General features: G+C 39.7%; 1 protein-coding gene across 3 annotated transcripts; it reads right to left on the reverse strand.

Annotated features, from left to right (window-relative positions):
• Nucleotides 1-1377: 1377 nt before the first annotated feature.
• On the reverse strand, nucleotides 1378-26636 carry KIAA1841 (KIAA1841 ortholog). Of its 3 annotated transcripts, XM_032103750.1 has the most exons (21): nucleotides 26463-26636; nucleotides 23272-23437; nucleotides 21196-21382; nucleotides 17932-18025; nucleotides 16719-16957; nucleotides 15811-15869; nucleotides 15015-15175; nucleotides 14104-14190; nucleotides 13863-13973; nucleotides 11973-12096; nucleotides 11641-11793; nucleotides 11273-11448; nucleotides 10828-10927; nucleotides 9793-9825; nucleotides 9088-9187; nucleotides 8027-8121; nucleotides 7891-7919; nucleotides 7725-7798; nucleotides 6991-7079; nucleotides 6541-6632; nucleotides 1378-6138 (listed from the first exon to the last, which is right to left on the reverse strand). In XM_032103750.1, the coding sequence occupies exons 2-21, from the start codon at nucleotides 23419-23421 to the stop codon at nucleotides 6102-6104; spliced, it is 2190 nt and encodes a 729-aa protein (XP_031959641.1). In that variant the 5' UTR covers nucleotides 23422-23437; nucleotides 26463-26636; the 3' UTR covers nucleotides 1378-6101. The 3 variants fall into 3 exon arrangements, with proteins under 3 accessions (XP_031959641.1, XP_031959643.1, XP_031959642.1); XM_032103752.1 differs by lacking the exons at nucleotides 21196-21382; nucleotides 26463-26636 and having other exon boundaries at nucleotides 23272-23352; XM_032103751.1 differs by lacking the exons at nucleotides 23272-23437; nucleotides 26463-26636 and having other exon boundaries at nucleotides 17932-20552; nucleotides 21196-21276.
• Nucleotides 26637-27052: the final 416 nt, after the last annotated feature.

The following is a 27052-nucleotide window of genomic DNA, read 5'->3' on the forward strand; positions in this document are numbered from 1 at the left end:
TTTTCATGAGAAGTGGCTTTCCTAAGTGGTTTCTTGAACCTCAGTCACCTCTCTATATTTTCTCTGTGTGACAGAAGTGACAGAGTTTTGAGTTTTTTTATCTTTAAGACCTGCAAACTATACACACAGGAATCCAGAAGTCTACCAAAATTATTCCTCCTTCCCTGACTAGAGTTCATCAGCAAAGCTGCCAGGGTGCAATCTATGCTCTTACGGATATCTGTGCAACTTTTGTGGTCCTATGTGGGTTTGCACCAATGCTAAGAATGTCCCCACTCCTGTCCTTGCCATCCTTATGTATATTCAAAGGGGCATTTGGTATAAACAAGTAGTGGGCTATTTTTTCCTGGCTAGGTAGGTGCCTTCACATCTGCATTACTCTACAGGATCTCATTTATAAGTGAGCAGTGGACAGATTTCTACACAACTCACTGAAAAGAATCCTAATGACTATTTCTAGTCAGCAGCTGCTGGTTATGGGTCTAATTCACTACCTGCATCTCTGAGTATGCAAAAGCCTGGGCTCTGGACTAGTGAAAAAGATAAAAATTGGTAATTTTCTCTGTCTGGAAGCTTCAATACATCAAACAGAACTTTTGGTGGAGTACTTATCACTGTGAATAGCAGAAGTAACAACGGTAACTACTCCAACCTAATTTGGCTGAGCAGCAGCAGCAAGGAATTGAACTGATTCCAACTTTATCCATCCTCAGACTCAGCTTCAGCCTAGACATTTTACTTAATGACTGCTGCAGATATAAAATAACCAAACCCCCAAAAGTTTAAAGAAAACCTGTAAAAACCCTTGTATATACAAGAGCATGGTTTTCAACTTTCCATCCCTCAGTCCCTGAAAGCCACAGTCCACTTCCAAGGGCCCAAAGATTGCTTGTTTAGATGTTATTTTATCAGGCAATAAATCAATGTATTTAAAACTTCTAGGTTTGTGATTCATATGAATTTAATAAATTTGATTTTGTTCCATTTAAATAAAAGCAGTAAAATACTCAGGCATTTATAAACACAGCAATACTCACTTTGTGCATCGAGACAGAGGAATGTAACCCAGCTGACCAAAGCAAAAACCAGAGCTCTGGAAAGAGCCATGAACACTGCAGGAAAAATATCCAACTCAAGGCAAAACCAGATGGTTGTTTCTCATCTAGAATATTTGCAAAGAATCATTTCATTTGCCATATCATAGGTTAGTTATTATCCTGACAAATGCTTCACCGATAACAAGACCGGAATAAGCCTCTGAGAGCAACCCACAAATCATATAACGTGCTTATCATTTTCAGCTTGTGAGATCAAAGTCCTTTTGGGCAATAAAAAATAAACCAACAAGGAAATTCACATTTCTGCTGTAACACAAAATGTGACAAGTGCATTTTTATTTTAACATTCCAACTAGACATGAGAATAAACTAGCAAGATGTCCTGGCCAACGTGAGAGAAATGTACATATTCTCTGGGAAAGAAAATTAACGGGGTGTTAAAAGCCAAAGGGGCCAGCATTGCCCCTTCTGATCTTGTAATGATGGTGGAGTATCTTCACATAGCTCTGTTCCACAAGGAATAAACACAGAATTCCTGTTTGAAAACTGGTTACTAACTGATGTGACGAAAGCAGACACCTCTGAAGCATGTCTAGTATTTTACAGATACTATACACTGAAAATAAGTTTAGCAGGCAGCTAAAACATTTTACTTCAATGAAGTTACCTAAAAAAAAAAAAAATCCCCAAACCACCAATATTTCAAGCTCCTAGAGAACATCAAAGATTACAAATAATGGAAACAAACTACATGAATGAATGCATCCCTTGTAGGTAAATATAGCTTTAATTGGAAGGAGCAACTGATTACACAGAAAGGAAACTGCTGCCAGCCCAAGGTCTTTTCGTGATTGTGCCAGCATGTTTAGTCACCGTGGATACTAAAGTAATTACTGTAGGCTGAACAAGAACACAAAATACAATAAAATTGCATATAACAACTAAAAATAAAATTACCATTGTGTTGTCCTAGCCTTGAATAATTGAAATGTGGGAGCAACTCAAACAGAAGCAATTAAAGAAATATTTAAAGAATTCAAGCATGGGCACTGTGAATTTTGAACAAAGGCCACATGCAGCAGTGATTATGCCTTCAGTGGTGTTATTTATTGCTGGTGCCAATCTCAGGTAGGTAATTTTCCTCCCTGAGCTGATTGTTCCCCATGTCCATGCTGGCCAAGCCTTTGCAAGTTTATATGGCAAAATAGGAAGGCAGGTCTGTGCACAAAATGCCTCTTGTGAAGAAGAAAAAGGAAAAGAATTTCCCTTACCTCATTCACCGAACACCTTTGGGCTATTGCAGCCAGGACAGAGCCTACATAATCTGATATTTGTACCAAAAACTTCTAGGCACCAAGCCTCTTGACCACTGGAAATATTCACGTGCTGGAAGCCTTAATCCAGTGAAGAAGACTTACTTTTGGATATTCCAAACCAGAGGGAAGGCAATGCAGCCTCAGTGTGCTCTGGGAGCTCTGTTAGCAAGAGGCTTCCCAGAGAGCTGGAAGCTCAGCCATGAGAGGTGGCACAAGACCTTAGAGGATCAAACTCCAGCAACACCTCCCACATTATCCATGGGGAAGCAGCCCAAAAGCTGAAGGAAGGAGGCCTCTAGTGTACACAAACCCATACAGGCAGGTGTAGAATGAAAACTGCTCTGACATGCAGCACTACTCTGTTAATTCTCTTTGGAAGCTGCAACACTGGTTTTGCTGTGAGGGTCTTGGTCCAGAACAACAGCAGCACCTCCCAAAAACTAGCCTTCAATGCCCCTATGATTCCCAAAGTAGAGGAGCTCACAGTCCTGTTAAACTTTGCCACTTGCTGTAGCTTTCCAATGAGCTGATGGATCCTTCAGCCTCCACCATTGTGCTGCCCAAAGACAGGACAAGACACTGACCTCAAGGACACAGCCCATCACTTGGCCTCAAGCCTGGAAAAGCCTTGGGCTGCTTTTGTTTATAGATACAGCCAGGAGGGGATTCAGCAGTGAATCTATTCCTATGATAAGATAAATTTAGCATGAGTCAAGTCTTCTTTACCTCCTCAAAAATAGAACTCAATCTTGGAGGTCTTTTCCAACCTAAAGGATTCTGTGACTCTGTAACTTAAGAAATAGAGGAAGAAGCTCAGAACACAGTGGTACAGTTCATGAAGGTTAGTTTTCACTGAGCTGCAGGAGGAATGTCTGCAGGGTCTGTGTGTGCTGCTCTCTTGAATATCAGGAATAACTTAAGGTGTTATTCTGGCCTAGAGTAGGGAGGGAGGTGCCTAAATGGAAGCAGAAACTCGATATAGTGGCTCAAGCAAGCATCTAATGCACAGGACCAATTTCCCAACACAATCCCATATGTCTGAGCACTCAAGAAGAACAGAAAACAATGATTTTTAAAAAATTGATTCCCTTCTGTCCAAGAGGAGGTGTTACTCAGTCACATCAAACATGCCCACACTATTCATAGACTGGGGCAACCATATGTCCACACTTCTCCTAACACATCTTTTTCCCTTGGAGCCATCACTGAATCTAAAATTCTGTCCCTTTCTCCAAGATTTCTGGGCATGCAGGGAACAGCCACAGCTCCAGAGTGCAGTAGGTTCGTTTATACCCACGTGTGACAGCAGGATGCACACTGCAGCCTTCCCAATACACCAACTGCACAAATACAGGACACCCAAGACATCCATATAGCAATTCCTAGAAACAGAATCATGGAAACTAATCGTATTCACAGATTTAACAGATTGTTTAAATGGTACAATCTGCACTGTGGCAGTACAAAGCAAAGTTAAATGTTTTTTTTAAACATAGCTTATTCTGACAATTTTGCATACTTGGGTCAGTTGTAGGGCAGCTCACTCAGGAATTTTTAATCCAGCTCCAAAACTTGATGAAGATAAAAATTCTTTTAAGTTCTTGTAGATTTGGAGTAGCTCTGCATTTAATGATATCCTGTTCTTGACAGATAAAAAGCCTGTATGAGGATGCTGCAATTTAATCACAAATACACATGCATGATTGAGACCATCAAACAATATTTATGCACATACTTAGTTCTTAAAAGCATCTATAAAGAACTCACACACTTCTTAAATTAATAATGTTTATTTCCATTAAACCAAGACAAATTTTCAAAATTAATACAAGATAAAAATTCAAGGTGGTTGGCATGGGGAAAAAAGATATGACTGCACATCATGGATATTATTTGTATATGCTCAAAAATATTTTTGAGTAAAACAATACTGGCACGTAGAACTTGCACTTTCCCACAGAACAAAACCAGCAGAATTTTCCTTTCTCTTCTAGTCAGTAGTTGTATGAAAACTAAACACACACATGCAGCCTGCAACTTTCATAGCCAGGTTTACCATGGGAATTTGGAACAATCCTCTATCAGAAGCCACAAAATTGTAGCGAAACACTTTTTCTACTGCATTTTCATACCTGATGGATGTTATAATACTTTCAACAAACAACAATTAGTTTTCCAATATTGACTACAAGTGCTTCAAACTGCCTTAGTACTTGCAAACAGGCCTGAGGCATTCACAAAACCTTATTTATTTGATACAGATTAAAGCACTCTGCAAAGTTACCGCTCCTGCCCGACATCAAAGCCACTGAAAACCCATTTTGCTTGTTGGTTTCACTGGGCTCCAGATTTGCTACAGCATTGGACAAAATACACAAGTAACACTGATTTTTAATTGTTTCAGTAAAAATCTTTCACCTTGACAGCAGTATTTTCAAGTATTGCTATCCTAGTCTTCTAACACTTATCGAAAATCATCAAGAAACAAGACAAACAAAAAAACCCAAATGGAGAGAAGAGCATTTAAACAAATCCCCCTCTCCTTACCCCACCCCGCCCTCCCACCCAGGATCTTGCTGACTTAATTCCAAAACTCACAATTTACTGTACAGCCAGGAGCTGGAATAAGCTTTCCCTGAGTGCTCTTTCTACCTGTTTCAAAAAGTCAGAACATGTTTCCTTGAATTCAGCCATTATTATTATTATTGCCATTTTCTTTGCTAATATGCAACACATTTTCTAGACAAGTTATTTCATTTTGGCAGCCCTGGATTTGTATTCTATTGCTCCAAATACAGACCTTGAAAGTGCATCTGACTTCTAAACAGTATTAATCAGGCAAGTTTCAGGGAGTAACTAGACCCAAAAGATCTACATGCACAAGCCTTTGTAATGATACATCTCCATTGAAAGATACAGAATCAGTACTGGATCTGCTCAGAAATTTAGTGGCATAGCATCAATTAGAACTGCTTTGCATCCTAAGGTTTGGGTTTTAGAAAGGAACAAAGCACTGTCCCGTGCAGGAGGGGGTCAGGAATGGGTATAGATTTCATATACAAGAAAAGCAAGTGGTTCGCATGCAAGATGCAATGCTGCACCATCATGGCACTGAGAGCATCTTTGGAGGTCTAGTCCCTACCTGCTACCCACCTTCAGAGGAGTGGGCATTGTGTGATGTACACAACGAAGCCTCAGAACTGCATGAAATTTTGCTTAAACTAGTCTAAGTCACAGCTATTGTCATGGACTTTAAATGCAAATCCCCAGAAGACTGACCTAAAATGTACCATTAAATACAACACAATATAAATACACGAGGAGACTTGGTTAATGCTGCTGACTGCATTCAGAATTCAGTAGTCTTGCTTTTTCCTTTTCAGTATTTCTAGCATACCAAAAGGCATATTTGTGTCTTCCCCCATAAATAAAGTTAGTCTGATAATTTAATTTTGTAGATTTATAAAATATTATTTTCTATGCAACTTAATGCAGTAGCCTAAAAAAAGCAATTAAATTTAAATTTAAGAAACAGTATATTTACAATTAAAATAAGTACAGACCTTATTGGGTTTGCATTAATTTATAGCACAAAATAATTTACAAGGCTTAAAGTAATAAATAAGTCACTGGAAAGCTTTCAGAGATGTGCATTCTCCACCTGGCAGAGTGCAGTGGAGTTTCAGGAAGCAAGAACGAGTTCTGGCTAAAGTGTGTCCATGACTCCTTATGTGGGACGGCCTGGACCAAAACGGGCTTTTGACCTGGGTTAAAAACACACAAGAAACATATTTACATTGTTAATGTTGGTTTTTTTACATTATTAATGCAGGTTTTGGAGGTGTAGGGGTTTTTTGGTTTTGTTTTACAAGGTGGCAAAGAACAGGCTAAAAGCCTTAGCCAAGACTTTTCCGGTTTTCCACAATTTCACAAAAAGAAATGATATTGGAGCTGCAGTGAACCTCCCCCCAGCATGGCTCCAAGCGTGTCCTTCTCCCAGCTCTACTGGGAGGCAAAGGGAAGCTTTCACACCTCAGAGAGCTTAACCTGGTGGAAGCTGATCCATAAGAAGCGTGTGTGAAATGAGGTGTGTTTTTCTTTAAACACCCACCACCCCACACCCCCAAAATCCCTGAGTTTTTCTTGCTGTTATTTTAAAATCTTACCTGGGATTCTTCTCAGCATTGCTTTGTCGTGCACTGACCTGCGCTGAGGCTTTTATCTGAGCTTCAAGTCTAGAATAAATGCCTCCTGCATACTGGAATCCAGAAAAAAATAATCAAGTTTTGACATGACTTCAGTGTAATCAGTGACTTTCCATAAAAATCACTAAAAGTCAGCAGAACCTATGGCATTCTTTTGTCCATTACCACAGCCCAGTACTGAATTTTTTAACCCCATTCTATTTCCCATGAGCAGTTTTTAGAGGCAGTAAACTTTAAATACTATTTTAAACTATAATCCTCAAAAAAATCATGCTTGGAACAAAATGAAGATTGATAAAATTCATTCTTTAGCTTAAGTATTGAACAGATGTTATTTTGTGTTTAATATTTTTGCTAACCAAGGCTCACTTCAGCTCTGTAATCACTACATTTTGCCAGGACAAATCTTACTTCTTTGCTGTCTTTGGACTTGACTCGTTCAAGGTCTCCCAGTCTCATTTTTATTAAGTGCCCTGTGATCTCAGACATTCTTCTCTGATCTGCCAGAAATAAGAAAGGTTGTTTAGAACAGCATTTTTCCTTGCTACTGAATACAAGGAGGATTAGACAAAGACTTTAGTGATACTGGATCTGTAATTTTTTTCAGTTCATATAAAAATCTTGAACACCCAAGATCCTAAACCCTGATGCAGGATGTAGCCTCAGCAGCCTTGGCAGATACCAGAATCAGCCTGAGGCACTACACTGAGATCAAAATCTCTGGAAATGGTTTTGAGGCTGAGGTTTTCAAAACAGCAAAATTGCACAAGACTCTCAGAAGAAATTAAAAAAGGCAGAACAAATTAATACAATTCTGAATATTTTTAGTCAGAGAGACTGTGAAAGAGATAAAAGTGGATGTTTCTCTGTTTATCTGCACAGACAACAAATGCCACAGGCATGCAGGAAAAAATATCTGCATACTTTTATAATCATGAGATGACACAGCTATAATCTCTGTAGGTTATGTGCTGATATTCCAAACAAAGCACATAAATCACACAAAATCCCCAAACCCCATTGCTGTATCTGAGATTAAATTCACCCTAAAGGGGCTTAACTAGCTATATTTTAAAGAAATTAGCGGAATAATTTTCTTTGCGTAATATTAACTTTAGGAAAGCTAAACTCATGCAGGAACAGACCATCTTCTCTTTGAGCATCTTGGTTGAATCTCAGGGACCTGGAGGCGTCCCATTTGTTCTGCTGCATGCTCACACTGGAAGAGAAAGGTGCACACCCTGTTATCATAACAGCTTACAAAGAGGGAGATACTAAAATGTGTTCTCAAGGCCTTTGAAAATGACTTACATGAACGGAGATGCATCTCGGGAACTTGACTGTCGAAGAAAGAAAACCACATTTTTAAGGTCAAGTCCAAAACTTAGAGAGAATTCCTCATTATTTAACCCAACCAGAGAGCCTGGATTCACAGCTGTGATTTTACCTTGTCAGACAGCTTCTCCTTTTTCTGAACACTGGGTGAAGAAACCACTTTCTTTGGGTGCCTGTAGGATTTCTTTAATTTCTCCTTTCTCCCTGCTAATGGAAGAAATATCTATTCATACCCTCAGATACTTGGAATTTCTCAACTACAGAGCTGCTGAAGTATTTTTTCCCCTCTGTTTCTTAACAAATAGTGTAAATTAACAGGCTGTTTTCCTTTTGTTAGTGTTGCAGGCATGCTAACACACATTACTCAAATGCTTTTCTATGAGAAGTATACAGAAACTCAAGCATGTATTTAAAATGCAGAGTGGTTACACATAACAGCATAAATTTTTTACATTTAAAAATAAGTACACATACAACCTACATTCTGGACCATAACAATTAAATGAATAAATTCTAAACAATATCAGATCAAACAACTTTAAAGGACAAAAATTTTCTTTCAAATTTGATTTTTTTTTTAACACGCTGCTACAAATCCATACCCTTTGAGTAAAGACAAAAAGAACAAAAACTGCCTCTGTGTGAATGAATCATTAGCAGGGTGAAAAGTTGCTTTTTGGTTTTCCATGTTCCTAAAACCATTATCACGTTAAAAAACGAATAAAAATCTTTTTAGACCATAAAAAGTTTAGCTTCAATGCAGACACAATTTTAGCCACATTAACCAGTCATTCCTCTATGTAATCAAAAGAATATTCTGCAAATTTTTTTTTGCATGTAAAAGCAGTCATGTAATTGCTGCCTTTTCTTTCAACGTTTATTACACGAAATTTCATTAATTTCATAGTTTCCTGCAAAATAAGTGCTTGATAACTCCAAGGACTTCTCAGACATGAATAGCTGCAGATTTCCTTGTTTGCCAGTGATTTTTGATGGCACTGAGCAGTGGAGTAATTTGTACCTAACCACAGAAAAACTAGAAATAAAATTCAAGTAACACTGGTTTTTAATTTCAAAACAGCTAATGTTCAAAATCTGCTTAGAGAGGACTTCTGCTGCCTCAAATCCCTATCCGGTAACTCCAGAAAGGAGGACTGTAAAAACTTGCTGTACCTGGTTTCTTGCACACTTCTTCTTCATCCCCCACTTCATCCTCAGTGACCTCTGAGCCAGTGGTGTACTCCTCCTCTTCAGATAACAGTGATTGCTGTTTCTAATCAACACCAGGAGAAGCCAGGGATTAAAAGTGAGGCTGGGTTTCTATTAAATGATACATATTAAATCTCTCTTGCAGGAGCTGATATCCAACAGAGCTCCCTATCTCAGTGATGTAACAGTGAACAGTTCCTAACAGCTCAGCATGGAATTATGGAAATGTTCAGGAATGTGATGTTTGCATTGTTTGAATATACACATGTATCTAAATTAAGTGATAATGGGTGCCTAGTAATGAGGAATGAGAAAGCTTAACAATGAAGACATGAAGCACCTCAGACCAGCCAACAGAGACAGATACTCAAAACCTTGGATTTTGAGTTATGTTTCTGTCAGCCTAAAAAATTATTAATAACTGATGCATGCAGTTCTAGTGTGGGCTGTTGCCACTTATAAAAACATTTAAGGGAATTTTTGATTTCTATTAAGGCCAAAGTAGTACTTCACACTTCTTGTAAAAACTGTTGCTATACTGCAACATCTGAAGCAAAGCAAAAGCAAGGAAATACAACTTCTGTCTCATTAGCTAGCAAATGATAATCAAAGCTAGTTCTCTGTTAGTACAGAAGACCAAATATTTAAAGTAATAAGTATTTTACTAACCAGCTGCAAAGTCCAGTTCTTCAGAGACAAAAACTGTAGTCACAAAGAGAGAGAAAGGCATATAAGTTAACAAGCCAAAAATAATTAGAATGAAAAAGTGAGATGAATTCTAAAAATAGGGGTGCTATGTTATAGTACAGCACTTTACACTGGTAACTCCCAGGCCTCCTCCCATCTTAAAGTCTAAATTTTGGTGGAATGACTAAACCCAAGCAGGATGCAAAGCGGTGACCAATTAAATGCAGCCAATTCATGTTCTAGTGTGCCTAAGCTTAGCATTAAAAATGTTTACAGCTGATTTTTTGATGGAAAATCAGTGCAGGACAGGAGGGAAGTTATGTACCCTGTTTTTACAGAGATTAAATTTAATAGTGGGAGAACTTCTGATACTCTGATTGAAATTCTCATGGAGTCAACAGCATTGTGCTACCATCAGTATCACTAAGTTATCAGAAGTTCCAGAACTTCAGAAACTTATCATTGCATGAACATTGTCTTTAAACCAGAGGCATTATCATATCAGTTTCCTTAAATATGCCTTAGAAAGTATCTCTGTTGACTTGCTGTGGAAAGTAAAATCTTGCACATCTTGAAAGGGAAAAAACCCCCAAACCAACCAACCTCAACCAAAACACAACCCAAGCTGCTGGTCATCTTTTGTGGACTTGCAGCAGTCATGGAGAACCTCAGATACATCAGCAGACAAAACCAAGGCAGCAATTACTTAAACATTTGCCACACGATGTATTTTACAGCTTGACTGGATCCTTAAGTATCATCAATTTGAGAATGGGGTGGGGAAAGCACCAGACATAAGGAAAATTCCCTCTTATATACTGAAATATTTCCAGCAGACATGGGAAAAGGTTTGCCTTTTCACCAACCAGGAATTTTGTACCTATGTTATCCTGCAATGCCCAGCAGTGTGCTTCTTCCTCCAACAATGTATGGGGTTTATTTATTAAAACTTGTTCAACAACTTCTTCAAAGAATCCTCATTATTAGAAAAAAGGAAGGAAAAGCATCAGCACTCACAGCATTGATTTCTCCAGTTTTGGGGCCCCACGGTGTATTTGGTTCTACAAGCACATCACATTCAAGGCCTTTGTCATCACTGAGCCCAATACCAGAATCACTTAGAGAGAAATACATAAACCAAAAATATTTTCTATTCCACAACTTCAGAATCAGTCTCAATTCACTCAACACGTATCAGTCAGCCACATAGCATTTCAATAGCAATACATTAAAATATAAAGATATAAGTGAATGCTTATGAATGACTAAATGCCTGCTTGAAAAATAAAAGGAAAAAGTATTTGTTCTTCACTTCCCAGTTTCCAAGTAAACAACCAAAAATAAGTTACCCTTAGAAAGTCCTATGACTCATTTTGAAAAGGGAGAGAACTCAAATATAACAAGCACACGTGTTCACTGTTGAAGGCTGAGTTATTTCAGTAACACAATACAATGTTCTTACCTATTCTCATCCTTAGTGAAAGGAACAACGATAACATCTCTATGATGCAGCAGATCATTCAAGATCTGAGTCGTTTGAGATGGCAAAGCATCCCCATCTTCACTTTGAGATGGCAAAGCATCCCCATCTTCACTTTCTGGAGGTAACTCCACCATGTGATCCCTCACTTTGCAACCCTGCAGTACACAGAGACAGAAGATCAAATATTGGAGTTAATGGGAAGAACTAATTTCAGCAAGTATAATAACAAAAGTTCAAGTTTTGAATTACAATCCTTATTTTGGACGAAGATCCATTTTCCTAACACACTTTTTTTCCCCCCCCACTATGTGTTATGCTCTTTTAAAAGAGAGCTGGTATTGAAGTACCTTTGGGAGGGTTGTAGGGTCAAACCGAAGAACTTTTTGGTTACAACAGGGATACACTCCTGTGCCAGTCGAGCCCAGGGCACTTGCTACACCTGGATAAAGGACTGGCTGCGAATGGTACTGGCAGTGGGAGAATTCAGTGCACAGGAAAGACTACATTAGAAAAAAGAGAGAGAGAGAGAGAGAGGGGTGAGATGACCTATGGAAGTAAAAATTTTGCACTGTAAAGAATGCATACCGAGCTTTATTACCACATATTTTCCAAACTGCTTTAATCCCTTCTTCACCCTCCAAAAGTCACCCACCACAAGCCAAAGTGAAACGACGCGAACCTGGTTACATCTTGAGCAGGTCAACCAATTGACAGTCCCCCAAAGACGCCAGTAAACATCTCGCCAGGATTTCAGCTCCTCATGAAGGCAAATTAAATACTCATGGACTTCCCAGGTTTTGTCTCTGAAAAAGCAAAGCATCAGTCATGACTGTGTTTCAATCCTGCTGCCAGAACCGTGAGGTGGAGAACGAGCAGAAAACACACTGGTGAAAAGCCTACAGCAGAGTTACAACCGGAAGGGTACAATGTGAGACAATGGTTATTAAATTCAGAGCATGACAGAAGAGCCTTTGTTCTTTCACAACATCCTAAACTCACTCGTAACCAAGAATTACAGCTGGACTCATCTCAAGAGCCATATACTGCAAATTTATAAGCTAAGATTAACATCTTCTATGTATTTGCACCACAACAATAATTACTTAGCTAAGAAATACAGTTTCAAAACACAAGCTCATGCCCTTTTGATGAAGGTCCATACCTGACAGTTCTAGTCTAAAAAATACAGGACTTTGTTTCTTCCTTGTGATCAAATAAGACACACCTCTTCAGAACTCAAAAGAGAATATGCAACTTGCAGTGGGGTATGTTATCTTCAGAAAGAGCAGATAAAATTTTCCCCCCAATTTTAAGCCCTAGCCTGAATAACTTTTGTTATATATGCGCCTAGCCTAGACTAAGAAAGCACTACTTCCAGTCAAAAGTTAGTTCTAGGCACCATCAGAGGACCAATAAATAGAAACCTATTTTTAAATCATTAAAGATAGAATTGTATTAACTCCTGAGCCTGAATTCATTAGTGGCCAGCATCACTTCTCAGTAAACATATTCTGTGTAGCAAAGCATCACAAGTAGCACAAGGCAGATAATAAGAATCTGGATAATCCTCTGAGTAACTTTAAAGCCCTGCACATTTATCTGCTGGGAATTGCAGAGCAGCTACATACACTCAGCTTAAGTGAAGTAATACAATCAATGAATTCTACGTGACTAATCAGCAGTGATCTTAAATAGGTCAGGACAGGGGCACAAGATTTGGTTCTATTTAGATTGTGACACAAAACTTATCCCACACCTTGGAATAACTGGTGGGAGATGATATGGAACTGTTTGGGTTGTTCTGAACAAAACGAATCTGATGAGAAAGGTCTCCTGTCATTAATCTCCCAGCATCCTCCTTGAAGGGGGCATGCGGGGAGAGAGGGAACGGCAGCTGATCATGGACTAATCTTCATTAACAGGAGAATCCAGCTGTTCACAGCCATGGATCAGACAGACAGAATTCCAATTACACATTTGTGCCAAACGAATCAGGCTTACACACAGAACAGGTCCTGCAGGCTCCTCTGACAAATACTCCAGGAACAGAAAAACAACTGGCAAAGTTTATTTATAGCAGTCTTTAAGCAGGTTGAGCATTTGATTTGACAGTATAAAGTCAGTCTAGAAAATTCTCCTTAGCCTTTCTTTACTGGCATGGTGGGGTCTATCCTTCACTAACAAACCTTGCAGAAATGCAGCATTTAATTCAATCTGTCATCAACCACACACATCTTAAAACCATCTGATGAAAGAATTAGCTGAGCATTTTCTATTTAAAGCAGTGCAACCCAAAATAGCCCTCCCAGTAATCATGGCTGCAGTTTTCCCATTTCCATTCAGCAGCAGCACTGCTGAATGAATTTCAGTAGTACATCATCATAATCACACCCCGCTGTTTTAATTTTTTTCCAGGTAATACAAGGAGTTGAGACGTTTCATACACTCTTCACATATCTATGACTTAATTTTGTAATGTGTCTGAGCATGCAGTACTTCTAAAATCACCCAAAATCATAGAGTTGAAGAAACATTTTATGTATAAAAAAAATATGTATATATTCACTACCTTATATGAACATAGACAATATTCCCATGTTGGTCTATGTTGATTTTTCCTGGCACACAGGGAATTCTCCTTTCAGTTTCTTTAGTTAGCAGCTTTTTACATAAACAACACCTAGATTAAAAAAAAAAAAAAAAAGAAAAAAGAAAAGAGAAAGAAGGAAAGAAAGCACTGGAGTAAGAGCAGGACCTCTAAACACAGGGACTGTCCTTGCTATTGAAATAGCAATGAAAAAACACCATACCTGTATAATGTTGCTGCATTTCCTCTAGAATCTGGATTTACATACTCTGGGTCAAACAGTCTCTCAATCTTCTTGCAGAAAAGTTTACTATTAATGACAGCAACACAGCTCACCCATTAGAAAAAGACTGAGAATTGCTTTATGCATAGTGAGATTAACAACTACATTCTGACAAGCAAAGTCACTCTCAGAATCTAACTTTTAATATAATTGTCCTTTAAATTATGCTGTTCATCTCATCTTCTCACAGGCATGACAAAAGAGATACTTTGATTTTTTACCCCTTTATTATATTGCTTGCCAATATAAACTGCCAGCTTCTACCAGACCTTTTACTAGTAAATATTGCTGTGAAATTGCACTTCATTCTTAAAGTAAGCCTTCATCCCTACTGACTAAAGACCTCCCTTACTTTCACCTTGCTTATCTGTCAGTCTGTACTCCAATAATTGGCCCTTATCTCCACACTAAGCTGGAGTCCTGATGTATGAAAGAGCATTCCAGCACAACTATTCAGCCTCCCAGCCATCCTGAATTCTAAGTCTAAATATCTTGAGTTCACAGGGTGCTGAAGCCAAACCATTCCCTACCAATTAGGAGCATGTCATCTCATAAAAGGTTTCTCACTCTAATCCTGACTCCCATGTGAGAATTCATGAATAATTCGCCCATGCCATGCTCCTGGTGTGGCCTCTCCTTTTGCTCATTTCCTATAAAAGCTCTTTCCTTTTGCTCATAATGTTAAATATCAAATTCTGGAGTCACACCATTATAATTCTGCATGAAAAATACATTACATGAGAATATATATATAATATATAATTTCAAACTCCACAGCCTTAGCAGTTACAAAATATTATCCCAAAGCTCAACAGCACTCCAGTAGTGTACTACAGGGCAAAAAAAGTTACCTCTTAAATTTGTCTCTTTTGTCCTTCAGCTCTTCCACTTCATTGTGCCTGAAGAGATCAGCAATGTGTGTAACAAGATTAGCATTGATACAGTTCATGTTACACGGCGTGGCTACAATAGCATTCATATTTTCGTGACAATAATGAATACATTTTTCTACCTAGGAAAAATAGAAATATGAATGTTAAGGAATTCTAGACAAAAAACCCTCATACTAATCACTTCAAGATTTTTATTTTTTTTAGAGTGTGGTGATTTGGAAAACTACTTCAGTTTGACTTAAAAATAAAAAGCAAGCCTCAGATTTGCCTAAAGGGGATGCTGAATTAACATGACTTAGTTTATGTTTTCCTCCAAAAATTTCAGTAACCTTCCAATTGCTAAAATAGAACCACAAAACACATGGATCTCAACTTCAACAGCTGTGCTTTACTGTGGATCACCCCAATGACAGAACTTCTGACAAACATTTTAACAAAGTCAGCAGATACTCCTTATACAGAACTGGAAAATCAGATCCTAAATTGCAGAAGTGTCATTCATGTAAAAAGGATATAAAACAAGCACTCCAGATCACACCATCACATTTAGAAGTAACTTACTCTAAGTTTTATTGCACTGAGATTCTGTAAATATTTGATAACTGCACTGAATAGGAAAGGTGGTAAAAATCTCAAAGTGTTCTCATTGCAGCACCTGTTTACATAACAGCCAAAGCACAACAAACAAGCTGTTAAGACACCTGGTAATTAACTGTGCCCTCAAGCCAGAAAATCAATCTTTCTTAATACTTACTAATGAATCCATCTTCAAAAACTCAGAAGAAATAAGGATTGATGTGACATTTGATGGCTCTAAAAGGAAACAGAAAAACGGTGGGGCTTTTTACATGATTTTTTTTTTTTTTTTTTGTAATTTTGTATCACATCCCTCCCTCTTCATATTTAACATCTGTGTTAGTGATTATTTTAGCAATCAACCTGTCATTCCATCTTCTAGTATCCAGAACCTTTTAACCACCTTAAGAAGCAAACTTTCGGTTTACCATTTCAGTGGTCAGAGTACAACTATAACAATCTGGAATTTATTAGAATTGGAGAAGGAGGCTTCATAGGGATACAATGACTAAACAATTACACAAGATTAACTTCTATCTGTAGCCATCACACCCAGCTGAGATTTTCTCAACATAACCTTTGCATTGCAAGTTACAAACAAACCAAGAGAAGAAAGTTATATCTTTTTAAATGGTAGCAAAGGCTCATTTAAAAATTTAAAACTTGCCTCAAAATCCATAAAGGCAAAGGCTCTTCTATCATTGTATTGGATTGCATTGAAATTGCAGAAAACATTGCAATTGTACTAACAGGGAGCAGAGGAGAAACAAACAAACCAATCATCAGCATTTTAAATCTACCACCCTGTCCTTGGTCAGAAGAGGTCTGAAGACTCTTAATTAAAACATCACATCCCAAAATATATTAGGGTTTTTTTATTGCTTCAACTTTCAACATGTTTCCTCAAAGCTGTCAGTGCTGGCAAAGCAGACATCTGCTGAGATGACCACAAGATCTCTGTTGCAACACTTCTATAACAAATGACAACAGTCAGAAACAAACCAGCTGGGGCTGAACTGCACCAAACCCATTCATCTTCAGTTAGTACAGAACATAACAAACCTACAAGAAATTATCTACTTTTACCTAAAGTGGGCATTTCATTAGCCTCAGACTCCTTAGAGTTCCTTTTGACGTATCTTATCAGCCAGTCAAAGATGTGAACATCACAGTGCACGGAAATGTCCACCTCCTCCCAGCGCTGGGCATCCACTGACAGGTACTCAGCAAAGTATTTCATCTCTGAAATCAAAAGGTCTCGAGGACACACAAAATCTTCTTTGAGGTTTTTGGCTTCATCACACACATGGATCACCATATTTGGCCTCAAAAGAAAAAAGCCACAAAGCAAATTAGGAGCCTAAGCCAATTAGGACACTCATGTCCAACTCTGGATCACGCATTGCAACACTGATGTCACCAACAGGGTTTCACTGACAGAGGGAAAACAAAGTGCAGCTATTAACTATTAATAGAAACTATTGTCAGATAGGTGAAGAAGACAGATGCATATCTCCTATAGATAATGACAGTGATTTAATTGAGGGAGCAGAAATAGAAAATTTCTAGCTCCATTCCACAATTTGGTCACCTCTGTTATAGGATGCAACCTGAATTATAGGGAGAACTTATTTGTTCTCCCTTCTTAATTTTCTTAAAAGAGTAACCAGATACAGATGCCTAAGTTACAGAGGCACCAGGGACAATAACAGCAATTTTCATCTGTGGATATTAAGATTGGTTTACTGTACATTAAAATGTCTATTTCTTCAGAAAAGCTCAAAGCTAGAATCAGTAAATGCCATCTTTACAGAGATGCTTAGGTTTCAAACAAACATTATTTTATGTGTACTTACACAGTGTGAAAAACAGGGATGTGATGGAATGAAAGTGACCTGGATGGCTATTTGAATTCATGGGGAAATTCTTCATTTACAGCTTTCTTTTCCTGCTTTTATACAGGACAAATCTGTGCTCACAGAATATTTTTTTAAGTGTAATTGAGCATCAATCTTGTTTCATTCCTTTTTAAAATCAGGTATGTTTCCCATTCCTGCCCCAGCTGTGATCAATCACCCAGAGGAACACTATGCACAGATTTATATCTTACTGCACACAACACATTCTCAAACAACTCCTTGTATTTCTGTAGCAATGGAAGGTTTCCAAATTTCTTACAGCATTTATTAGGATGTTTCCAGCTATTTTCTTTCTGGTAGTAGAAAAATACGAGCAATTTCGACATCTTCCTATCAGTTCTACAAGCCCCTAGATAACAAACACACAAAGCTTTTCTTACCCCTGGGTTTCGTCAGTGCTTTCTCCACTGTTATATACAGGACCTTTCTCAGATTCTGAAGAACAACTCCTTGTGGAGGCTGCACTGGGCCTTCCTTCAATGTAAGGAAAAAAGGCTGCATTAGAACAAAAATTCCTGAACTTTTGCTCTTCAGCATCTTGGAAATGCAACTGAAATACGGCTGTCATGGTGGAGTAATGGCACACAGCTAGGAACAAATCTGTTTCCATAAGGGCTACTAAACAATCCAGATTCCTGCTCTGAGTGCTGTACACTGGGAACTCACAGCAGCAGCATTGCTGGGTTGCCCAGACACTTGGCTACAAACCCAGATCACTCCCAGCTCAACACAGAGCTTAAGACTCATAGCCTTCAGCACTTCCTTCTGGGAATGCGACCCATCCCTTTAGCTCTTCTTGTCTGCTTTGTGGGATGTGGCTCCTAAGACCCTGCCACATCAAAGCTTCTGCCAGGCCATAACTTGAGACCTATCCCACTCCTTACCCATCATGTGCCAGCTTTGGAAATCAGCAGCTTCCAAAAAGAAGTGCAGAAGACTCTCAGATTGTGTTTGTTTCTGCCAAATTTCTCACACACGTGGCTTAAACTTGCTGATCATGTGAAACAATGTTCAAAGAGAGCAGACCATGAAATTTGTCTGGTCCTAGAGCTACATCATGGAGGTTATTCCCAGAATAAAGGACAGATGCACTTCAAATGGCTGATCTTCACAAAGGCACTACAAGCAGTGGAAAGTGGACACAACCACCTTGTGAGGTCACCACATCCACTGAGTTCTGGATCAAGGATTAAAACAATGAATCTCTTTTCCAACTGTGAATGGATTACTGCAATCTGAAACTTCAATGATCTTGCTTAAAAGTCAGAAAGATCATTGTCTTTTTTAAACAATGGAAGGGCACATATCTGTCTGCCACTGAAAACGCATAAGGTGGTGATTTTCCATGATTACGCCACTCTCTCAGATTTCAAGAGTTCAGAAGCATCTTCTCCCCTCTTGCGTAATGTAAGAGGCTGTACTCTTCTGAAGAAGATTAAGACAGACCTCTTATGGCTAAACAACTACAGCAGACTGACAACAAAAATGATATGGCTCAGAACACAGCAGTTACACCCCTCAGGAAAGCAAAATTACTGCACTGGAGGCAGAAGAAACAAAACTCTCTGAAGGTGCAGCCTAAGGCCTTGCACAGTTAAGCCTTAGCAAGGCCTTACCAGAGGGAGCCCACTTAAGAGAAGGGGAAGATTCACTCAACAGATTCACTCCCAGTAAAACCTTGGAAAGGGCTGGTGAAGCCACAGCTTTCTGGGCAGCCATCCCACTGCAGGCAGATGAGGTGGGAGCCCTGGGTTTGGAATCAAAGGCGTGAGTTTTAAAAGAAGGGACTGTGGAAATACATGGTATGAAACAGTTCTGTCTGCAAATATTAACAAGTTCCTTGTGAACACAGTGAAGTGATTTATTGAAGGCAATAATGCTGACAAGAATATGCAACACAGCCAAATTAATGGGGACATCTGAACTTCACCATACGTTGCTTCATATCTTTTTAGCCCCCCCCCCGCCCCCCCCAAAGCTTACAGATTGATTAACTTTTGAAACCTTATAATAAATACCTTGGGTAAAAGGCTATCCTATGTGCTTGTTTACTGCCATGAAATGCAATCAGAGGGACTTACCAGCAGTTTGCCTTATAATTAGCAAGTATTAAATGAGCTTTTATAACTCAGCCAAAACCAGAATGCAGATCAGAATGAGTATGGTCTGATTTGCTTTTTCTTGCTGTTACTCATAACTACAAACAAATGCAAACAGGCCCAAAATTATTGATATTGATCCTAACAATAAGCTAATGTGACTAAATCCACTAGGAAGCAATTAATTAAACAAAAACCATTCACATACAGGAGTTTCTCAAATCCCCAATTCTAAAATATAGGAGTACCTCACAAATACTAAGAAGGTGAGTTCACCCAAGCCTGTGAGAAAAAGAGACTGATTACCCTAATTTCATATCAACAAATTACACATAAACAGGGCAAATGATTTATCCAAAGCTGCAAAGAGAACAGAGAATAATCTCAGGCTAGGATCTTGTCATAGGAAACATTACACTACCGGACTTAAGTGCATTAATAGTCATTACATGTATTACACTGTTAGAAAGAAAACATGCACTAACTGTCTGAGGAGCTCTAGAAGCAGACTCAGCTCGTTAACTGCCTACTGGGAAGCTACTAATCCTGTAAACCAGCATTTGGGTGCCAGCAGCATTTATCCCACATCATGCATGCAACTACATATAATTGAAAACTGATGGGAAGCACTTTCAGTCTTGACACTCCATATACAGTTTTCCAATAGCATCCCTTGATTAGAGTTACTAAAAACACTTTATCCAAAGTTCAAACAGCTGTTTTCTGCTGCAAAGAGGATAGCGAAAGCTGGAGTGAAGGACATTTTAACAGAGAACACGTTGTTTAAACATTTCACTGACATCTTAATTTTTCACATAGAAATTATTTATTCATCACTGAAGCAAATTTCTCATGCAATGCCTTTACCAAGTCCTATAGCCACTGGAACATCTCCGTTTACACTGAAAATCAGAGAATAACACACACATTTAATTACAAGTTCTGACAGAAGTTGTACTTAAGGAATTGTTAACAATATTTAATTGTGCTGTGATTGAATTTACAACTATTGTGTTTGGTCCTCTTCTGCCCATATAATTACTGGGACATAATTGACTAGGACACATTTTATGTCAACACAAGACTGTCTTAAAGCAAAACTTAGCTACATTTTGCTCCAACTCCTCTGTACCCATCCTTGTCAAACACAGGGCTTCTATCTGGGAGAGGAAGGTTTGCCCTCGAGGGATCACCTCCTCAGCTTCCTGCAGCTCTTCCTCACAATACTCTCCAGTTATTTTAATAACGCTGCTTAATGTGACTTCAGATGGCTGTAGGGTTAACAGCACACCACCAAAACTCCTGAACAGAGGATTCAGCAGAAGGATTCATGCCTCTTGGAAGGACAAGTTATCAAAAATACCCAAGCAAACATTGATTCTTAAACTAAACTAATGGCAAGTGCCTTGTTGTATGCATGACATTTATACTAAACTTCCCCAAGATGAATGACTATTATTCCTGAGTGGACTTAACCACTCGGGACAGAAGCATGCACATACTGATTATCAAAGCCAATATATTTCAGAATGACTAAAAACATACCAGTTATAGTAATGGAATCCTGCCCAATAGCAGGCTCCTGAAACTCTGTCTGTGTATCGAGCAAGGAGGATTTGATGTACGTAGCTAAAGTTTCCACGGGACTCCCACCAGCAGCCATCAGGGGATTATACTGGTTGTCAACAGGTGAACTTCCACTGCTTTTTAGTTCATCAAACCTTTTTGCACACTGTCACAAGATTAAATGATAGGACAATGAAGCAGTAGCTTTCAGTACATTTTTAATAATTATGATTTGAGATGGATATTGCACATCTTTTGCACATGAACAGTTACTGATATCAAACTTACAAGGCTTCCTATTTAGTTAGTGCTATCAGGAAAGTAAATAAAAACACAGTAAAATAATAGCTACCATAATTAAATACAGAAAGAGAAAAAAATCAGATAGAACCTGTTTCAACTTTCATTTCCTTAAACCCCATCATTTTAAGCCTCATTTTCAACAGGGAAAGTTATGGGGAGAATTTGAGTTCTCATTTTGTAACTAGTTCTTTTACCATAAATATGGTCAAATGTTAGTAAGAGTGGCTACAGAAATTGGTTCACCATCATTATTCTTTTACTTTATGACCTCCATTCCAATTTGGACAAAAGGGACTGGTGTTTTCCACTGCAGTTCTATTAATTTTTCATTCCCACTGCAGTTCTATAAACTTCCCATTCCCTGTTTTTGATGAACTAGAAAGTCTTTCCATTCTGTAAATTTGTACCAACACAGTCATAATTATAGGTTTGGTTCAGCCAAGTCCTACGCAGAGGTAACCTGCACATAAAATCTACTTAATTCTACAGGTGATCCTCCCGTGACACAGGTATTGGGCTCCATTAGCAGCTGGTTTTATTTATTTATTTGTTTAGGGTTGAACTAACAGACATTGCTCCATGCCAGTGTCCCTTTGGGCCAGGGGCACACAGGGACATCCTTCTGATATTCACAGTCTTTCCAATTTGGGATGCCAGTCTACTACATGCAAGAGATAAATAAAGGGGTATCTGTGCTTTTATGTAACTGCCTTAAACAAGGACTCCACATATTTGAGACATTTAGTTCTTTAAAACAGAGTAATCAGACATGTACTAATCAATCACATTCATTAATATGAGGAGAGAGCTCACTGATATTGTTATTTTATTTGCTTAATGTGCACAGTGCTGTCTGCACTTTGAAAGGTGAACGGTAGAGACGTCCCCAAGCACTTGAAAGGCAGCAACATTCCACAGAAGCTTCTACACCCAATCCTTCATTTTTACGTTCTAAATACAAGGTTACAGCAACGCCCAATAGCACTGCTATAAATGTGAGCTGACACACTTGATTAGGTTTGCAAGAAAGTCAAGACCACTGGCTTGTTTTCTTTCAGCTTTGCTGATTCACAAGGGCAAAAGACATTTTCTTTTCTTGGCTTACACCCTCTCAGAAATGAAAAAGTCAAAATTATTATTTAAAAAAAAAAACAAACAAGGCATTTCACCAGGAAATTCAGCAATCCAGAAAGAGAAGTATACAGAGGTTCTTCAAATTCTGTTCCAACCAAAGAAAGAAAAATCCACATCTTGGAGGATCAAAAAAGAAACAACTGCACTCTTCACCTAATAGAGGCCTGTAAATCCTCCTTGTTTAGCATTATAACAACAAGCATAGAGAGTTATTAGGTTTCCTAGTAAGGATACTACAACCTACATGAGGTTAGTGGGTACTGGCATCCTTTCCACCCAAGTCTTAGCTATGGAGTTTGGAATATCGTAGCACAGCTCCCTTTTTTTACTACACTTTTTTAATTTTTCCTTCCCAGTAATTTTCATTCTTATTCTGTATAAGTTCTAATGAAATAAAATGCAGAATACATTTCTCAATTTCAATACTCAGGTTCTGTAGAAACAAAACAAAAACCCCCACCTCTTTTCAATCTACTGCTCATTTAACATTTTCAGTTAGGTGTAAATTACTTTAGAAAAAAACCCCTTAACTTCCATTTTCCTCCCTCCCCTGAGAAATGTTTTCTTCTCCATATAACACTGCTTAAAGCATACAAATTCTTTTATCAGTAAACTCACTTCTTTGGATGTATATCCTGGCACCAGCCTTGCCACACTGTCCCAGTCGATAGGCTGAGGAACACCAATTAGGGAACACAGGATCATATCCAAAACCATTTGGTTGTTGTCATAGGGAAAGTTATTGTTTTCTGAGAATCCACGACTCATCTTTGGCTACTTAAGCCTAGAAGAGAAAGAGTTTTTAGCAAGTCTCACTGCATGGTTTGCTAAAGCTTGATCTACTTTACCTGCAGCACTCCATAAATTACTGGGGGAAGCGTTTACCACAGCATTAAAGTCAAGTACTGAGGCTTCTTTGACAAAATTTACATATTCACAAAACCCTGAGGGAGAAGCAGATGCACAAAACACACCAAACCAAACCCAACCCAAGAGCAGCAGGTATTATCCACCATTCCCCTGAGGTGCCTCTTTCCAGAGGGGAAATCACACCTCTGAGTGCTCTAACACAACAGAAGGGCTTCCCACAATCTCAGAATAAACAGCCTAAGTTACAGAGGGCCATGTTAATGTAAATTTACTCACATTCAAACACAGTTATGTGCTCCCACAAACCTTCTACTCTCAGCTTTGCGCTCTCTTGCTCTCCCCATCTGCTCAGCACACCTGATTGCCATTATTCAGAAGCCAAACCAGGATACCTATTTAAGGGCCATCAATATTTCGGAGTCAGGAAACAACACCTGAATCTCGTTCAACTCTCATCCCAAACACCTGACATTCCTAACTCCTTATTAGCCAGGATAAGCCGTTCCAAAAACCTCTTATTCCTCAGCTTCAAGCTGAACACCACAACAACGCATATGAGGACAGCAGTAAACACCTTAAAAAACAGGATTATATTTAGTTTTGGGTTTTTCTTCTTTTTCCAAATGGATTTTATACACAGCACCAGGGAACAGAGTAAAAGTTCAAAGTACTGTTTCAGCATATGCTGGGAAAGAACTGCAGGCATTAATCAAGAGTTTCATGCTCAAGTAACACACAGCCAAAAAGCTCAGGAGGGACCCACACTTGGAAAGCAACTTGGACCTTTTCTGAAGTACCTTAAACAGATCCCATAAATAACAGAACTTAAAAGCCACACACAGATTTTTGACTTATAATGCAAGAATGACGGAGAATTTGAGAGAAAATACACCCAGATAACACCTGGTAACTTGTTACTAAAAGCACACTATACGTAGATGTTTCTTTTGCACCACCCTCTTTCTAAAATAAAAGATGCTTAAAATACACAAAATCTCCCTGATTTTTTCTCCCTCCAGAAGCTGTTCCAGCTCTTTTTTCTGCTTGTTTTACTGGTAGAAACAGAAATCAGCACAGCAGGTAACTGTAAGCTTTCATCCTCTCAAAAGAGCAGCTGAATTAAATCAGAAGGAGAAAGCCCAGAACCCACCGAGAAAATTCTTGCTTCCCACAGTCATGAGATTTAAAAAGAAGAAAAAGAGCCACAAAGCAGAAGACAAGTCCTATAGAAAATTTCATACCCTTTTAGCAATTCTATCTAAGTGAAATCTGCTGTAAAATATGCCAGATAGCCAATTCTAAAGGAGAAAGGTCCTCGCAGGTTATACGAGTCCAAAACTTCTGAGTAAAATAGATGCCACTATCAGGGAAAAGTGGATCAGTCCCTGAAGTCACTGTGCCCTTATCCCTCACGCCGAGAGCACTTTCAAGCAGTGTTACTGTGGTGATTCTGTGTTGGAGACTTCTCTCTGTCAGCGTGCAGATAGATGTCGGTACCAATTACATTCCAGCCCCGGAACATCCCCCATTTCTGCTGTTAGGAGGAGAAATAACCGGGCCAGAACAGGTCAGCACCAGGGGCAAACCTCAGTGGTTATGAAATACAGAGCTGACTTCTTGTGCTAGTTCATACACATGTAGCAGCTGGTTTAAAAATATGTTTGGATGAGATAAGTAAACGATGGAGTATTATAATCCCCTGGTCTCACACCATAAAATAGGCTTAATGTAAGTAAAATTGCCAGCAACGTCAATATTCCATAATAAGCATTCTGAGGGCTAGTGCTATGGGATGATTACACTGGGAAATCAAAGAAAGAAAGGAAGAAAGAAGGAAAACAATTTTTTTTGGCAACATCTGAGTCTGCAATTTACAGGGAAAAATTCTGGGTGCTTCACTGGTAACAAGTTTACTACACATCAACTCTGTGGACCATGAAGCAGCCCGAGCATGAAGGGATGACAGGTGCTCTAAAACATGATGACAGGTTCAGAGAGAATCAAGTCTTTGTCTCTCATACATGTTTCTTTATTTGCTTATCTTGCACATTAAAATACAGTTCTGTATGTGCTTATTACTGCAAGGACAAATGAAGGAACAGACTTAATCACAGGCGTACAGAAGTTAAGTGTTTTTATTTCTATTCTGGAAAGAGCATGGGACTCCTCTTTGCAGCTTTATACAGGACATTCAATATTTGCTTTTTTCTCCTTTAGGAAACCCTGTTGGAAATACAGACACATGCAAGATTCTGTCTCATGCAAGAACTCTCTAAAAGCAGCAACATAAAGCCTGTAATAAATCATATTGTTAAGAGAAAAAAAACAACTTCTACAGATTCTCACTGCTCTGTTATTGCAAGGAAAGCTCAGGTTAACCCTTTCCTCAACTATGAAAATTGGAGAAGAAAAAAGTTTCCAAATTATTTAACTCTGACCAACTCATTTGAGATGCACAGCATAGAAAGATACGTGAGAACAGAAATTTCTATTAATACTCAGAATTCCAAATTAAGTAGTGCAAAGGATTCCTAAGAGTTAAATTCATCATGGAATCACACAATCTGGTTCTACTTTTTTATTATTTAAAGCAAATAATTAATGTAGAAATGAAGAATAACTACCCCTTGCAGGCGCACAACCTGAGGGAAGGTGAAGATGGTGGGATGGGCACAAGGTTTCCATCCACAGCCCTGAGACGCAAGGAAGTGATGGTGCAGAATGAGGCAGGGGAGAGGAACAACAGCAACTTTGTAGCTTGCCCACGTACCAGCCAACATTAAAAATTACAATGCGTTTAAATTAAAATAATAAAAACCGGTCTCGGACACCCTACAAGTGCAGCAGCGTCCTCGTGTGACGCCCTCAGAGCGGGGACCCCGACGGCCCCCCCGGGCGCTCTCCGCCGGGACCCCTCCCGGGCGCGCTCCTGGGTTTACCTGGCGGTTCCCAGGCGCGGGGTCAGCGGGACAGGACAGGCAGCGGCTCCTCCTCGGGACGTGCCGGGGTAGCAGCGGGACGGGGACTCGACTCCACCGAGGGACGAGCGAGACCCGCAAACGCCCCGTCCGCACCCGCCGCGCCGCGCCGCGCCCTCATCTGCCGGCACCGCCCGGCCCCCCCTCACGGGGAGGGGCGGCAGCGCCGCCAGGGGGGCGGCCCCCGCCAATGGGCGCGGGGCGGGTGACGAGGCCCCGCCCCCTCGCGCCGGGCGCAGCCAATGGAGCGGCGCGGAGCGCTCCCGCCCCGGGCGCGCGGCGGCCCCGCCTTGCCGCAGTGCAGCGGCGGCGGCAGCGCCTCCTCCCGCCCCGCGCGCGGCGTCCGGTCGCCGCGGCAACGCGCCGCCCCGCGCGGCGCCACGGTGACGTCACGGCGCGCCTCGGACAAGCGACGCGGCCCGGCTCGGTCCCGGTCACTGCGGCGGGAAGTGGGGGCGGACACGACACTGCTCCGGGCCACCGGTGACGTCACGACGGCCTCGCCCTCGCTCCGTGTGACGTCACACCGCCCCCCTCCCTGTGGTGCTGCA

The sequence above is a fragment of the Corvus moneduloides genome, chromosome 3, assembly GCF_009650955.1.
Source record: "Corvus moneduloides isolate bCorMon1 chromosome 3, bCorMon1.pri, whole genome shotgun sequence".
Lineage (NCBI taxonomy): Eukaryota > Metazoa > Chordata > Aves > Passeriformes > Corvidae > Corvus > Corvus moneduloides.